This window comes from Momordica charantia (genome assembly GCF_013281855.1).
Source record: "Momordica charantia cultivar OHB3-1 chromosome 1 unlocalized genomic scaffold, Mcharantia_2.0 BLBB01000001.1, whole genome shotgun sequence".
Taxonomy (NCBI): domain Eukaryota; kingdom Viridiplantae; phylum Streptophyta; class Magnoliopsida; order Cucurbitales; family Cucurbitaceae; genus Momordica; species Momordica charantia.
The window spans coordinates 22,065,801-22,083,005 of record NW_028275157.1 but is presented as its reverse complement, the minus strand read 5'-3'; the positions used below and the strand labels follow the sequence as shown (position 1 = coordinate 22,083,005).

Sequence of the window (17,205 nt, the reverse complement as noted above, 5' to 3'; positions counted from 1 at the left end):
GTTGTTGATTGTTTTAGCAACTTGTTGATTGCATTTTCTTGATTTCGTCAAGCAACATAGTGGTTTATTGTTATTCCGGCGGTATCGTTTTCCAGCGGCTCGCTATTTTTCCGGCGATTAACTGTTATTCTCAAGCATCGTTCCTAGCGGCTCACTGTTTTTCCGGCGTCTCACTCAATTTTTTAGACTTTCTTTTCTTGAAAGTAGAGTCGAAGGAGACACCTAAACTGGGAAGAAATAGATATAATTTGACTAGAAAAAGGAAAGAGGCCTTATGTACAAATGCAGAGTGGATTGGTTTGTTTCCTAGTAATCAGAAAGAATGGATTATTCTTTTGGATCTATCATTCTACATATTTTGAATTCATAGCCCCAAATTTTATTTGATTCTTTGAGAATATGGACTCTCCGATGTGCCGGCCGAGCCCTCGAAGGCTGCATTCAGCGACCTCCTTCGAATTCTCGATGCTCAACATCCCCAAGGTACTTCTTTCAGTATTCTCCCCTATGCTTTGCTTTAATTTGGTTGCAGAGGTAATAAAATTATTGATTGATAGGGTTCCAAAAAGTTAAACAAAGGATTGCGAGATGTTTGTAAAACTGAACAGCTCGATGATACAATTAATAATTGATGGAAAGAGGAAATGGGGTTTTCAAAGGAAACGGTAGAAATGTCAAATTGGGCAACAAAATTAGGGGTTTGGAAAGGGTTGGAATTCCTCTTTTGTCACCGTTTTTTGAATTGAGATATAATTATGATTTTACGCTAATGTCATTCCAGTTCTTGATACTTTACTTTTGATCAGAACATAGCAGTTCCTATGATTGCAGAATAAGAAATCTTCTAACATTACTCTGTATAGGTGTTTGTTTGTTATTGGGAAGGATTTTGGAGCTTATTACTTTGCTCTGAGACATCCTATGAGGGAATTGGGAGTTGTCACATAGGGATTGCCATTCCTTTGGCATGCATAAGTTTGTTTTTTTTTTCTTTTGGTAAATGGACCACTTCTACAGTAACTGTTGTTTCACAGTACTGATTCTGGATAGGGATCTCTATCTCAATAGTTAATGAGCAAACAATATTGTTCTTCAACAGGAAATATATATATATATATATATATATATATATATATATATTTTATTATGCTTTCTTTTCATTGGTTTGGTTGTTTGTTCTTTCTTTTACTAACTTGTTTGCTTCAAACTTATCTCTTATCTAGGAACTTGGGCGAGCTGAGGCTGATTTTGGTCGTCCAAAAACTGTTGTCAGAAATGTCTATACTCTTATCCAAATGTGAAATCCCAATAGCTCAACAAAATCAAGAAATAATGGACTTAGTGGACCCATCCACCCCAATTTACGGATTTCTCTATGAGAAATCTGGAGTAGATACCGCATTGTAAGATCTCTCAATTTATGTAACTCATTGTCTATGTTTTTCTATATTATTTGTAGATTCTCTCAATGTTGCGGTTCGATTGAAGGAGAGAGTAGTGAGTAATCATAGATGTCAATTGTCTGGTGACTTGAGTAGTTCTGGTGCTTTGGAGTTTTCAAATGGCCATTTGGCTGCTCGTCGATTGGTCGGTTATTTGGTGACGTGACATTGGGAGCTCTTGCACGATAGAGTTTGTAAGGGTCTTGTTCATGAGAATAAGAAATGTATGCGAATAACTTATTTCCATGCCCAATGTTATGAACATCGGGGATCTTAACTCTTACTGATTCCTTAACATCTCCATTTTCGCATTCCTAAGAGTTGAAATTAGGATTAGGGGCAGCTCTAGTCTCGGTTCCCGCTAGATACTGTACTCAGTGGTTGCTAAGGTTCCATTTATCCATAAAATGTGTTTGCTGGTTGGGTTCATGTTCTCTGAGGGCTTCAAACCGTAGGAAGGAAACCATAGATTTGAATAATATCAGTCAAGTTGATTGGGTGCCTACAGAATGTCAATTAAGGACTACCCATCTTCTTGGTTTCATCAATGCTTTTAATTGATTTACTCAACAATGCTAGAGTTAGATCTGCAGACAATTTGTGGCTTGCTCTGTTTAGTTACCATATAACACACTCAACTGTTTAAGCACCGAAGCTAAGTGTTTGTAGTTGACATGATTATTATTATATCAAATGCTACATCAGATCGGTATTTAATTTGTTAAAATGTTTAAAGCAGGGAGCTTGATATCAGTTGATTCTTAACAAAACCAAACCATGTATTCAATTGGAACAAGATTGAAAGCATTCTCCGGTTGGCTTATCAAGGTCAAGCCTATGATATCAGGAACTTTGGAAACTATCTTTCCTGCAACTACTCATGAATATGCACCACTGATTTTGGAATGATGCTGCTGTTTGGGATCAGGCTACCTACAAACGAGGAACTGAGTTGAAAATGCTGCAAACGGATTATGAACCTCCGACTTTAAGGGAATGAGTAGATGTCAATTACTGTTTTAGAAATTCGCGAACTAAAAATGCTATAATATACTCTTTCCCATAGCTATGTTCATTTTGGCAGTTGGGGTTATACTCTTGTTTCTACCTCGAACATTTCTTTTACTTGAGAGAGGGTGGACAATTTTTTTTTCTAAAGAGAGAAGCTTGTTAGAGATCATAGAAATTCTTCCATAATTTAAGTGGAAATTCTTCAGTGGGAGTACTTGGATTTGTCTATCAAACTTGTAAAGTTATTTGTATTGAATCTTTCACCTAATTTCATAATTGTATTGTATGCAAATTGATGTATCTATTTTTTTATTCAATATATAGTCTCTTTAAAATTGAATCTAAACCCTTTCAGTTTTCAAACAAAAATCTAATCTTCGTCAAATTAACAGAAAGTACATAAATAATGAAATTTAAAATTTATGATGAATTTAAGCTATTTATTGTTATTATTATTATTTTTTAGTACAGCATATTGAGTACAAAACAGCCCTAACAACCTGAAATATTTTGATCAAATGTCGTGTTTTGTAAGTTAAAAAACCAACCATATAATAATTTGCAATTTCGCCAAATCAGCACAGTGGTTGAGGCATCATTCATTAATGAAGTGGAAATTAAAGGCCAATGTTTGGTTGAGGTATATCAATTTCCCAATTGAAATGTTAAAAAGTCTGCCAATACTCATGATTCCCAAACACTTACTCTTTTTAGCGTCTTTCTTTGAGTGATCTTCAAGACTACTATACGTCAAACCTCCCATCCACAAGTTTAAGTTTAAATATGTATTTTGGATTTTCAAAAAGAAAAAAAGAAAAAAAAAAGTTTTTGGCATGTACAAGTTGTTTTTTTTCTTTAATTTTTTTATCAAGACATTATTTACCTTCTTAAAGAAGTCGGAAGTTTGAATCCTCCTCTTATTGAACTAAAAAAACGGGTGATTATATAAAGAATCAAAGCAGGTGGATTTAATTTAATCAAGTTTTTAGACTATGATGATTTCATCAGATTATTGTTCAAATTAGTAATAATGATAATTAATTGCAATATTCATTAATCAACCAAGAAACGAGCGTTGAAAGGTTTAATTATTCATTATTATCATAAAAGTATGGAAAATTCCAACCAATAATGTACACCACGTGTGTTAGTACCCAACATTTCAAACATACTTTATAGTTTATTAGCCTCGTATTATCTGCATAATTAAACAACAAGAGCATCCTATAATAAAATAAACATTTCGTAATATCATTATTATGATTAAGATGATGATCAATTTTTTAAAAGAGACGATGATTAAGGATTAAGAATTTTTTTGAGAGTGTTTTGAAAATAATTTTATGTCTTTTATAATAAAAGTTCAATAAGATTTTTTTAGATAGACTGTTTTTAATGGTTTAAATAGTCTATTTTATCCAAAAAAATGTTTAAATAGTTTATGTTCATAATTGATTTTATCATTTGAAATATTTGAAGTGATTTATTCTTCATAAATTTTTTTTCTCTCCTAATAAAATTGAGAAAGTTAAAAATATTATCAATGATTTTAGTAGATGAAAGAAATAAAAAAATTTATGTCCCTTTCATAAGGATTTCGTTATTTTTTTTATATTACTAAATTTAGTACATTTTCACTATTATTTTAAATTTTAATCAAATTTTAAAAACAAAGAGAACAAATTTTTTTTAAAAATAGGACTTAGATTTTGAAAATAGATCTAAAGAAGTAAAGAAAATGATTAGTATTAATAAGACAAAATTTTGAAAATAAAAAACAGAAAACAAAATAGTCAATCTAATGGCGAGGATTTGTCTAGAAATATTCCTTTTCTTGGTGGGGACGAAACCTAGAGACCCGAAAAAAAAATTTATACATATTTTTAAAAAATATTTGGTTTGTTTCGAGTAATTACTCCTTACTGCCATTAAATATTTGATAACTCGACTTAATTTTTAACATTCCTCTCTCTTAACTGTCAGATATTTACGGACGTATATGTATTAAGTCTATACATAAAAAATTAAGCAATTAGTTAATTAATTTTTAAAATGATTTAATTGATAAATAATTTAAAAAAGTAAATCCCCGTTAATTCTCCATCCCACCTCGATTCCAGCAAAATTTTGTGGAAAATTTATGGAGGATGTGAGATTAAATAGGGAAGGTACGCCGTGAACGCCCCTAAATCTGCGATGCATACGAACTGAGAAATGGAGTTAAATAATTTAGCCGTCCCGAGTGAAGGATGTAGAGGTGTAGAAGAATTTCATGTGTGATTGATTATATGCATAAAAAAGAACTCTTTTTGATCCGCCAATTACGGTGGTTGAAGGCCGAACCTTAACAAAGAAGGGATCGCTACTGAGGTGGAGGTGGACCCCCGCAGCAGCTGGAGCCGGACACTCTCCCCAATTTCTGTCGTTTTAATTTTCGACCGTTTGCAATTTCAATTCACAGATAAACTTAAAAAAGAAGAACAAACCCAATTCTGATTCGCTAAGTGTCAAATTTCCACATCCATAAAGAATCATCACACTCACACATACATGCCCCTTTTTTCTCTTTCTTTTCTTTCAACAAAGGATATATCCCTGCTGTAACTGGGTGCGCGCACAATTCCAAAGTTTGGAAAAGGAAAAGAGAAAGCCAACAAAAAGCTGCGACGAGAGGAGAGGAGAGGAGACAGCCCATTCCTTCACTTCCTCCTCCATTTCTCTCTCCTTGCATTTGCTCTATTTGGTATTTGTTTCTTTGCTTCGGTATTCTCTGTCTGTCTCTATTCGTCTCTGGAGAAATCCACCACGTTTGGCTGAACCAGGCCTCTGGTACACTGACCCATCTTTTATCTTTTGTGGGTTTCCGTCGTGGTTTGTGGGTTTTTGATCTGGGTTGCTTCGGAGTTTAGGGGTTTGATGGTGGTGTGTTTCTTGAGGTTTTGATGTATTTGGATGGTGTTTTTGCAAGAGGGGGAGCTTAGGATTGGCTGATTGTTTGCCTCAGACAAGCATTGGCGACCATTTTCTGAAAGAAACGAGAAAATTTTCAGTGGGATATTTAACTAGAGTTCTGTTTCGCTAATGGGTCGTGCAAATTGGAATTTGTTCGTGAAGATCCTCGTTGGGCTGCTCATGGTCTCTTTGAAGCCTTTTTGCTTTGGAGACACTGACCTCCGCGATGGTAAGGCAGATACCTACAGAGTATTTTTCTTTTTACTTCTTTTGGCAGTGGTTGAGAGAAGAGAACCGTAATGGAAACATGCTTGAAATTAGCTTTTGCAGCTGACAATTTTTACTTTCTTCTACCGTGCAAAACCTGCTCTCTCCTAGCCTTTTGCTGCTCTTACTCGCTTCTTATTTTCTTATTTTTAGTTGCTGCAATCAATGCATTATTCATTTCTCTTGGCTACCCTCCTCTGCGAGGGTGGATTCTTGTTGGAGGTGATCCATGTGGGGAGAAGTGGCAAGGGGTTGAATGTGTATTCTCAAATATAACAGCGATGTAGGTGAATTCAATTTATCCTTTATTAGCCATCTTCACTTTCCCCTTCTGTAAATAATGGAACAATTATTTGCTTTTGCCTCAGACAGCTCAGTGGTTTGAATTTGGGAGGAGAGCTAGGCAGTAGCTTGGGCCAATTTGAGTCGATAATATCAATGTAAGTTTCATCTCATTGTGAATGTGGGTCTTAATGATGAGTCCCCATCCACCATACCGATTGCTTAACTACATCTATACTCATATGAAGTATTTTCCACTGTTTTATGGAGCAGAGATCTAAGCAACAACCATATTGGAGGCAATATTCCATCTATGTTGCCCCCTACACTAAGAAGTTTGTATGTTACATCTGAATTTCCTCAGTTCAAAAAAGTCTAGCAACTTTGTTAATTAAAGTTTAGCAACTATTTAACATGGTCGTTTTCAATTTTCATTGTTTAGTTCTTTATCAGCTAATCAATTCACTGGAAGCATTCCCCCTGGACTGGCCTCACTGACACAATTGATGGACTTGTAAGTTTGTTGTCAAGCAAATCTTGTCATGATCTTGGTGCCAGTTTTTACAAAAAAATTTCTAGCCAGTTACATCATTATGATGGGTGTCTTAATTTTCCCCTCAGGTCGTTAAACAATAACCTTCTTACCGGGGTGATACCCGATGTCTTCCAGCAGCTTAATGGCTTGAATAACTTGTGAGTGTCTTCATTTAATTCAGATAGCCTCCCAAGTTATAGAGTTTGATCATGTTTTGTTATTTAGGGACTTGTCTGGCAACAACTTGAGCGGCCCATTGCCTCCCTCGATGGCTGATTTGTTCTCCCTTACTACATTGTGAGTTATTTATAAACTCTATAAGAGGTTTTATTACTCCATATTTCACATTTACCTGTAGTTATATGCATATATGATTTTCGATCTTTCAGGCATTTGCAGAACAATCAACTTTCTGGGATGCTCAATGCTCTACAGGATCTTCCACTGTCGGATTTGTACTATTCTTACTTCGTTTAGGACTCGAAAAAGATTCCTTCTAATTCTTCGATCATAACATTCAAATACCCAATCAAGGATAATTGTATCTTAGTTCTGAAGTGGATGGATGTTGTTACCATTTTCCTTCAAATTGAACATTTACTCTCTGCTATGCAGGAATATAGAGGACAATCTTTTTTCTGGACCTATACCTCCAAAGTTGTTGGGCGTACCAAATTTCAGGTGAATTTGAGGACTTGGCCGCTCTTTCTGTTTGTTACTAGCACAGCTCTTTATACAGAAAATTTGATAATGCATACATGGATGAATTTGTCTTTCCAAACTGACATTATATCCCCCCCATACATTTTCATGGTTTCACATATCTCACTTCATTTTCCTCTTCTTTCCAAGTTAACTTTGTTTAACCTTGTCTAGAAAATATATTATGTCCTATCAACCATGTTGGTGTTATACGTGCAGAAAGGATGGAAACCCGTTTAATACTACGATAATTCCATCCGCGCCTGCTTTAGCCCCTTCACCATTTGCTCTCGCACCGGTTACTGTGGGACAACCAACAAGTCAGACGGGCTCAGGTCAGCCATTTTCTTCAGGAACTCCTGAATCAGATGGAGCAAGTGGTTTTTTCTCTACTAGGCGGATCATGTGGATTGCTATTATTGGCACTGTAATAGTTGTAGCATTAGGATCCTGTCTTCTCGTGCCAATATGCTTGAAAAGAAGAAGCAAGCATCGAGAAGACACGAACAGCGCTGATATGGCATCTAAATATAAGCCAAAACCCACGAAGCCGCCCTCGGTTGCAATTGATGACATGGAGAAAGGTACAAGCCTCATTTTTCCATATCTTCAAACTTTTCACTATGTTGTCAAAAGTTTTGCAATCCTTACTTTCTTCTTGTGTAATGTTATATGAAAGCTGACTTTGTAAACTTTTTTTTCTTTTGTGAAGGTCAAAGGGAGACCATTCTTAAGCCACTTGATGGAGACAGAGTGAAGGATAGAATAATGGATTTTACCCCAAGGCTGCATGATAGACAGGAGGCAAATGGGAAAAGAAAAGATGCTTCTAATCATACGAGTTTTCGTAGAGACGATACTGATATTTCAGGCATAAGCGATGACTTCCTAGCACCGCCTCCTCCTCCCCCATTTCCGCTCCTTTCAATGCAGGAGGTCACGAAACCAATTGTGGCAGCTGAAGTATCTAGTAGAGTACCTAAAAAACCAAACTCTAGTTCTTTGAAAGTCTTCACAATCGCGTCACTTCAGCAGTACACAAATAGTTTCTCTGAAGATAATCTTCTTGGAAGAGGCATGCTTGGCAGTGTCTATAGAGCTGAACTTCCAAGTGGAAGGGTAAGATAATTTAATGACTCTGAAATGAATTGCTGATACTCCTACCATGAAACAGTTAAAATCTTCTCTAGCATATTGAACTTTCCAAGTTAGAATATTGCAGCAAAAATCCTACTCACGCTTCTTGTTTTTCTCTTCAGCTTCTGGCTGTTAAAAAACTGGATGGTGCCTCTTCAATGCACCGGAGCGATGATGAATTTCACGACCTTGTATCTAATATATGCAAAATTCGGCACGATAACATTGTCGAGCTTGTGGGCTACTGTGCTGAGCATGGACAATATCTACTCGTATACGAGTATTGCGTAAATGGCACACTCTATGACGCACTACACGTGGACAAGGACATGCATCAAAAGCTTTCATGGAACATGCGCGTAAGGATTGCACTCGGAGCCGCGAGAGCCCTTGAGTAAGTGAATGAAGAATTGGTTGATTGTTCAGAAAAGAGAAACTTAGTTTGAAAGACAGATTTCAGTTCAATGGTAATATATGTAAGAAGCTGAGATCTCTCTTTTTCATTGTTGTGAGACAGGTATCTACATGAGGCCTGTCAGCCACCCATCATGCACCAAAATTTTAAGTCTGCTAATATTCTACTGGACAATGAGCTAAAAGCGCGGGTCTCTGACACTGGCTTGGCTCCACTGCTTTCAAGTTCAGCAACTCAGGTACTTCTATGCAGATCCTATAACTTTTTGTTAGTCTTGATTCATTTTTACTTCTACGAGTCAGTCTGAGAAAGTGTTTAGATCAATAAAACTATGTTTAAGAAACAAATGCATCGTTGCGGTTGCTGATAAGACTTTTATTACTCTAGTCATCCGGGCGTTTCCTCCCACCTCATGGTTACAGTGCTCCTGAATTCGAGTCGGGAACTTACACTTACCAAAGTGACGTTTTTAGCTTTGGAGTCATAATGCTAGAGCTTCTCACTGGGCGGAAGTCGTGTGACCGGTAGGTGAATCCTACAGCTGCAGAATTTGCATCTTACACCCTATAATTAGTTCTCCATCTTATCAAACTAGCAAGTTCTTACCCAATTGTTCAACTCTAGATCATTGCCTCGGGGAGAGCAATTTCTAGTTAGATGGGCTGTTCCGAGGCTCCACGATATCGATGCGTTATCAAGAATGGTCGATCCCTCGCTTAATGACATGTATCCCATAAAGTCGTTATCGCGCTTCGCTGATATTATATCCTCTTGTATAATGGTAAAACTCTACACACTTTAGCGATATGAGATTACCATGGCACATTTACTCTTTGCTGATATTTTCGACCATTCTTGTGGCAGCGAGAGGCCGAATTTCGGCCGCCAATCTCAGAAATTGTACAGGAACTCTTACAAATGCTCTAGGGAAGATATCAAGTGAGAAGTTGGAATGGTTTAGCAGAGGATCTTGGTAGAAGATGAAGCAAAGTTTTGAGCATCAAAAGTTGGTGCCAAAAAGTTGGAGTAGTTTTGACATATTCACATTGTTTTTCTTATTTGGGTAAAGAGGTTTGCCTTTTAATTGTTTGATCATTGTTTCTTGTGAATATTACCCCATCAATTAAGTTTCCTGCCATTGTAAAATTGTTTATAAGCTTAGCTATATTCTTACATTTATTTTTCATATTCTATCCGATATGTGACTGTTGTACTTTATTATAATTTATTACATACCAACCATCCATTTTAGAGATATAATTCAAACTTTTTATGAGTACAAAACTTAAAAATGTATTTGAAATTGTTTTTAGAAAGAAAATAGTAATAAATAATCCCACTAGAAATTAGTGCAAGGAGAGTTAATCTCTTTGCCTAGTTTTACCCCTCGATTGAAGCACCTCATATTTTCTTTCATCTAATGAGTCCTATTTATTCAAATTTATTTTTGACAAGTTCATGGAACATTCACCATCAACTAACCAAAACCACCAATTCCTTTGAATGGTTAGTGAAAATTTTGCAGTGGTCTCATCTCACCAAATCCACACTTTAAAACAAAGGGGTTTGGTTGTTTTCTCACATACTAAAACCACAATAACTCATCCAATCATGTATCAAATACTTTTTTATATATTATTTCGTATAAAAATATTATTTTATTTATCGGTCGTCTCACCTTGTATCAAATTAGTTAATATTTGATTAATCTATCGCAGTATCTTTAATTAATGACTTTATAAAGTTATAATTCAATGAACTTAATTTAAATTTTTAAAATTTAAATACTACATTTTAATCACAACCATAAGTTTTTCTTAAGGAACCATACTATCTAGTCCATAAATTAAGAATGAAAAATTATAATATATTTAAATATTTTTATATAATACACATACTGATGGTTTTATATTGAAATTACTCTTTGTTTTATTTTTCATATTAGTATTATTTAGAATCTTGAACATAGAATAATAATTATTATTATGTTGAAATGTCAATTGATTGGTGATAAGTCAAAAGCTATGACAAAATTCATATATGTTATTTTTATGTGAAAAAAAATATTAATTAGTTAAAAAAAATTAGATGACTAGTAAGATCATAACAATTAACATATTTACAAAATTTCTAAATAATTTATAATATAGTGGTAGGCCATATCAATTTTCTAAAATACACAGATAATTAATAATCAATTTATTTATTTATTTTACAGTTCTAAAGAAGTCACTAAAATTAAATAAAAATAGAAGATTATACTCTAAAACAAACTTAACTTTGGTCTCCTATCAACTTCTTCCATCAAACTAAAGTTCCAAAATTTACTTTAAATTAGACTAATATGACTTATTAAAATTTCATGTACTTGTTTACAACATCTACAAATAATTATTTACATAAACTTTTTATTACTTCTTGCAAGTAAAACGTTTGATAAAACTTTAATATATAAACCAAACTAATTTTTTAGTTCAATAAATAAGAATGAAGATTGTAACTTATCTAATTTATGTTTAGGTCGGGAATATGAAAATCAAACTATAAAGGCCATACCATGTTTTAATTTGTATAGATATAACTCGTTCAAGCTTTGCGGAACTTCTTAAGCTGCCAGCCGTCGAACAAGAGAAATAGTAACAAAATTAAAAAAAAAGAAAAGAAAAAAAAAGGGTTGCATGCCGAGTGGGCCCATTCGCCTGCCGGTATGAGAATTTTTATTTTCTTGGAAATTAAAATATAAAAGATTTTCAACTGACATTTTTATTTAAAATTTTGTAAAAATCTTATTTGGTGTTCTCTGTGGTTTTTTCTCCCGCTGTTTCCTCTGAATTTAATTCCTCCCGTCCGAAAGGTTTTAAGCTGACTAAAAGACAACTACTCCCTCTTTTTTCTCTCTCTATCGATTCGATTTTCTAATTCTTCCGAAAGTCCATTTTCCCAATTGAACCGTCAAAGTTCTTCGGGCTCGGGCTTCGAATTGCTTCCTCCCTAAGCTTTTTTTTTTTCAATCTTCCTCTGTTCAAATCAGATCTGAGGTTCTGCGACTCTAGCTTGCGTCTTCAACCACTTCCGCCATGGCTGGTCGGTACGAAAGAAACCCTTTCGATGAAGAAGAGGAAGTCAACCCATTCGCAGTGAGTTTTATCTATCTTTGATGATCGTGGTGTCGAATTTTACTCGAATTTGCTTCTAACTTCTTAGTGTATTTGGTTGGTTCCGGGTATTTTGCGAAATTGAAGTGCTGGTCAACAGTATATGTTGGGTTGGTTGTGATTTTCTATTCAATAGACAAGGTTGGTTGAGTGTGCGATTGATTCGGATTTCCGTTCAGCTTAGTGGATTTGTGCTACTTTGTTTTTGATGGTTGGATTAGATCTCTTTTATTTTATTTTTATTTTCGGAATTCTCTGAAAGAGAAGCGCGTAGAGGATCTTTCCCCCAATATTTTGGTTTTTCTCAACATGAATTACGGACTTGATGGCGGTTCAAAGATGCTATGGTTGATAGGTTCGGTTTCATAAAGATGGATATCCAATAACTTGGAAACTCATGCTATTTTTGGATTTCGGTCTTGAATTTATGGGTTTATTGGCATATATACTGTCGGCGCTCTATTGTAGACATTTCGGTGTTCAGCTTATAAACCCACTTTTCGATCCATCTTTAAACCAGGTTCCGGCAGTTGGGTGAAGACATTAGGGCAATCAAATTATGACGGAGGTGCTTTTTTTTCATATGAGAGAAGGAATCTAATATTTTATATTAAGCTGCTGCAGTAGCTAGTTGCTCCCCCCCAAAACAAAAGAAAAATTGATAAGGGAAAGAGATTTAAGTATTCCGTTCATCGTGTTTGGATAACCTTGCAACTTTGTTGAATAAGTTGCTGCCTTCGCTATTTTTTTTTTCCAGTTTCAAGTTTCCAATTTTGTAAAAGAAAAAAAACGTCTACACGTTTCAACTATACGAATAAAAATGTAAAATTGAATTTCTTGACTATCGAGCATTTTATTTTTCTTATTTTTCCAGTCTTCCCAGCTAATATGTGATTCTTGCTCTTTATTTACTACATTTTTGTCAATAACTGTTCATTCATTAGTATATGGATAAGCTGAAAAGCTTTTAACATGTGGTCTTAAATTCAACCTGGTTTTAATGGTTTAATTCATCTGTTGTATCCATTAAGATGATTGTGGTGTAGTACAGTCCTTATTTGATTAAAATGTTATCTTTCTGAACTTATTTACCAATTTTTTGACCCAATGTATTATTGGTAAATTTCCAGAATCATGGGAGTGTTGCCCCTGCCACAAATTCCAGGCTTTCACCTCTTCCTCCAGAACCCATTGATTTTAATTATGGTCGTGGCGCAACAGTTGACATACCGCTTGATTCAAATTCTGATGGAACGAAATCTAAGGTTTTTGGGTTTTTAGTGTGTACCTTATCCTTTATTCTATCAGTAATCTCCTGGATTTTCTAATTGTACTAGCTCTGAAAATTTTAGGATTTGAAGAAGAAAGAGAAGGAGCTCCAAGTTAAAGAGGCTGAATTGAGAAGGCGGGAACAGGTGATTTTCGTAGAAAGTCCAAATTTTTTTTAATAGGTTATCATTTTGCAGTTGTTACTTTGGTGACTGATTTCAAACTTGATTCTCATTGGTAAAGAATCAGCATCATTTCCTTGTTTAATTTAGATTAATGTTACAATTATATATTGAAACTAAAATAAATTGATTTTGGCAAATCTTATGAATTTATCATACAATTTAACCACGACAAGTGAACCAAGCTCTGGTGTTATTGGAAAAAAAAAGGCTCTGGTGTTATTTCAATATATACATGATATTGAATTGCCATATTCCAAAACTAAGTCCCTTTTGTCATCTTTTCCTCTACTCCTTGAAATGATTTTGTGCGTAGGCATCCTTATGACTTGATTTAATTCTTCAAGATTCTTGATTAAATGCAGGAAGTAAAACGGAGAGAAGATGCTGCAAATCGAGGTAACTTGTTTTGCTGTTGATGCGGAGTTGTCAGTGTAAAATTCTCAGAATATATTTCATAAACTTAGCAGCAATCTGTCATCCTGAGATCATGACTTCGGTTTAAAGAAGTTTAATTAAACTATTTTTGTTTACATAGATATTATTGCACACAATACTTAAATATAATTTTACATTAAAAAAATTGGGAAAATTCATCCCATCGGAGGATTTGATACCATAGCATGTATAATCATAGTACAAGAAGTACGCATTACTCTGAAAACGGTCAAGTTTTTGTGTTCCAATTGGAATTCAGATGATGAGTAGGTTCCCTCTAAAATCACTCTAGAATTGAATTGCTTGTCAAGCTTGTTATCAACAACCACCTCGAAGGTGGATTAAGAAATATGCCACAAAATATTGAAGACAGAAAGCACATTCTAGATCACATCTATTTTGCAATACTGAACACTTCAAAACTAATTATGTTCACCGGTGTCAAAGGTCTTATGACCTGATTTGTTCTCCTTGTTTTGCAGCTGGAATTGTTCTGGAGGAGAAAAATTGGCCACCTTTTTTCCCGATTATTCATCATGATATTGCAAATGATATTCCAATTCATCTGCAAAGATTGCAGTATGTTGCATTTACCACGTTGTTGGGTATGTGAACTTATGAACTATCTTGATTTGTTCTCTTGTCTGTAGGTTGTTATATGGGCACTGTTATTGAAGCTTACTATTTGACACTTTTGTTGCAAAATTGAAGATAATAGTTGTACAAGTCAACTAGCGCCAACCACCCCCCCCCCCCCCCCCCCCCCCCCCCCAAAATAAAGGGACCCATATATTACAACATAATCTTTTATGAGATCCATTGACATAGAAGGCATTTCTTGTTCTGGTGGTGATTACAGGACTGACTCTTTGCCTCCTCTGGAACATAGTAGCTGTTTCTACGGCATGGATCAAGGGAGAAGGTAGGTTGAAATATCATTTTTGCAAAAATGCTTTATCTGTAGGAATTAATTGTTTTCCTGAATGTCTAAAATTTTTGTTCTTATCATTTTAACATTTTTTTGGTTGCAGGGGTAAAAATCTGGTTCCTTGCTATCATCTATTTCATTTCTGGGGTTCCAGGAGGGTATTTCTTGTGGTATCGCCCACTTTATAATGCATCTAGGTAAGTACCTTTCTTCATCTTTAGCTTGTCTGTGCGCTCCCCTCTTTCATTTGAATGGGATTGCTTTGGTTTTACTTGTTCAAATAATTTGTTGTTGTTCGAGACTGGTTTCTTAAAGAAATAATTTGGCTAAATACTAAACTTCAATATTGTTTTCTTATAGGAAAAAATGATATACTTATAGTTCTAGATTCTAGAGAAACAGTGGATCAGTCGAATAGATTTTTAAATGAGTGTATATCTATATAGGCATATATTTGATAAAGCTCCCAACGTCTGAAGGTGGAACCTATACAAAGTTTTTCTCTTACCTTTTCTGTGTGTGTGTAGTGTTATTACATATTACCACCGAAGTATTGCTATTAATGATCATTCTTTTCTCTTTATTGTTGCAGGAGTGAAAGTGCTATGAAGTTTGGCTGGTTTTTTATGTTCTATTTGGTAAAGCTATTTTGCATTGCTTAGTCATTTTAGCATTCATCCCAAGTAGTAATTTTGCGTTTGAAAATTGAAGGACCTTTTTTCATTAAGATCTTGTTGATTTTTTTTCCTTACAGCTTCATATTGGTTTCTGTATCTTTGCTGCCGTAGCACCTCCAATAGTCTTCAAGGGAAAATCTCTGACGTATGTTCCTTAATATTAACTATTTTATTCTGTTTGCTGTGAGTTTGTGTTTTAAGTGTTAGCTTTATGGTCCGGTTGATGAAGCTTTAAAATGTTTGAGTCGGTGCATATATGAAGAAGGGCTAATTTACATCTCCATCTTGGCTATATTTTGTCTATTGATCTGAATATTTTACTTCCAACGTTCTCCAGTGTCATATATTGCATGGTTGGGTTGGTTACTTGTTGAATGCTCTTTGAGATAGGCATGAACTTGGATTGTTCCTAGATATTACTCTGTCGTAGAACTTCCAGAGTTTTTTTTTCTTGCTACTAACAATTTTTGTTTTGGGTTGTAACAGTGGCATTTTACCTGCAATAGATCTTATTGGTGCACAAGTCTTGGTTGGGGTAAGTATATTTTTTAAAGAAGTTTTTAGCTCATGATTCGGGGGGATTCTCTTTTGACCTTCTCAAGAGAATATCCGTCTACTCGATTTTCAACCCCTCAATTAATTTTTTTTATTTAAATCCCTCAACCTCAGATTACTTTTTTTTTTTTTGAAACAACCTCAGATTACTTATCTGGCCCTCAAACACGCATTGTAGAGATATATGGGGAGAGGTTATGGTTTATAAGTATTTTTGGCAAGCTATGATTTTAGTAATAAGTAATAATAAGGAAATAAGCTGAATAAGCGGCTGGACTAGGATTTATGCTGCCAAATAAATAATAATATGTAGCCTCAATTTTGTAACACTTGGCTAAAGGTCAAGTTGGTAGTTTTTCTTACATCCTCCTAACAAAATAATTTGCGTGTCCGCTGGAGGCTTGACCTCATATTTTCCTGTTTGTTGCAGATATTCTATTTCATTGGTTTTGGATTATTCTGCCTTGAATCAGTTCTCAGCATCTGGGTTATTCAGGTCGATTGCGTCTCTCCCTTTTTTTTGTTCATTCGCTTATTACAGATGTTAAACGACTGAATTGCTAATTCATCTCTCTACAATTGTCCACTGGTCTCTCTTTTGTCATTCAGCAAGTATACATGTATTTCCGAGGCAGCGGTAAAGCAGCTCAGATGAAGCGGGAAGCTGCCAGAGGCGCTGTGAGGGCAGCCCTGTGATGCCATGGTAGCATAGAACCAAAACGACGAAGTTCTTTCGAGAATATAGGTTGTATATGTGCTTGGCCACTGGCTGTGGTTAAGCTTACTGTTTGCCTTAGGTTGATGGCTGTTCGGTTATATTGCTTCATTTTTACCAGCCAATTCCAGCGTATGTTTTTCTACCCCCTGATGTAATTTGATGCTAGTGGTAGTTGTCACTTTCATAGACCGTACTGTTAGAATGTTGAGATTGAATGGTTTCTGAGTTCAATTTTTACAAGTCGATTGAGAAAATTTGCTGTCTTCATTTGTTCAAATGCCTGTTCAATTAATTTGCAAAGAAATGTTGCTATGATGATGTTAATTGTGATATGATGTTCTCTTTTATTTAAATTAGCCAGAAAAAGTGTCATTATTATTTCCACTGCAAAATTTGTCAACAAAGAAATCAATACTCTGAGCACTCACTGTGCAAATAATCTTATTTGGCCACTGAGTCCACACTTGAGTTGGGCACGTGGATTTGTCTTTAATCTGAACGGGATTCATCTTTTTCTTGAATTTGTTCTTTTCCCATTTA

General features: G+C 35.0%; 2 protein-coding genes and 1 long non-coding RNA gene across 5 annotated transcripts; all 3 read left to right on the top strand.

Annotated features, from left to right (window-relative positions):
* On the top strand, positions 1-2,667 carry LOC111012320 (uncharacterized). The gene is made up of 3 exons (XR_002601548.2): positions 1-483; positions 1,224-1,403; positions 2,182-2,667. It is a non-coding gene; the product is annotated as an uncharacterized LOC111012320 (long non-coding RNA).
* Positions 2,668-4,970: 2,303 nt separating this feature from the next.
* LOC111012374 (protein STRUBBELIG-RECEPTOR FAMILY 3) lies at positions 4,971-9,934 on the top strand. 3 transcript variants are annotated; one of them, XM_022286512.2, is made up of 17 exons: positions 4,971-5,196; positions 5,422-5,634; positions 5,826-5,955; positions 6,041-6,112; positions 6,228-6,293; positions 6,397-6,468; positions 6,576-6,647; positions 6,715-6,786; positions 6,879-6,944; positions 7,105-7,170; positions 7,411-7,775; positions 7,904-8,310; positions 8,451-8,722; positions 8,846-8,981; positions 9,131-9,267; positions 9,368-9,524; positions 9,608-9,934. In XM_022286512.2, the coding sequence occupies exons 2-17, from the start codon at positions 5,535-5,537 to the stop codon at positions 9,668-9,670; spliced, it is 2,253 nt and encodes a 750-aa protein (XP_022142204.1). In that variant the 5' UTR covers positions 4,971-5,196; positions 5,422-5,534; the 3' UTR covers positions 9,671-9,934. The 3 variants fall into 3 exon arrangements, with proteins under 3 accessions (XP_022142204.1, XP_022142203.1, XP_087981203.1); XM_022286511.2 differs by having other exon boundaries at positions 4,971-5,282; XM_088125077.1 differs by having other exon boundaries at positions 4,971-5,634; positions 6,045-6,112.
* Positions 9,935-11,553: 1,619 nt separating this feature from the next.
* On the top strand, positions 11,554-16,928 carry LOC111012430 (secretory carrier-associated membrane protein 3). The gene is made up of 12 exons (XM_022286576.2): positions 11,554-11,880; positions 13,029-13,163; positions 13,251-13,313; positions 13,715-13,748; positions 14,270-14,392; positions 14,647-14,709; positions 14,819-14,912; positions 15,308-15,353; positions 15,470-15,537; positions 15,879-15,927; positions 16,378-16,443; positions 16,557-16,928. The coding sequence occupies exons 1-12, from the start codon at positions 11,821-11,823 to the stop codon at positions 16,641-16,643; spliced, it is 888 nt and encodes a 295-aa protein (XP_022142268.1). The 5' UTR covers positions 11,554-11,820; the 3' UTR covers positions 16,644-16,928.
* The last annotated feature ends 277 nt before the right edge of the window (positions 16,929-17,205 follow it).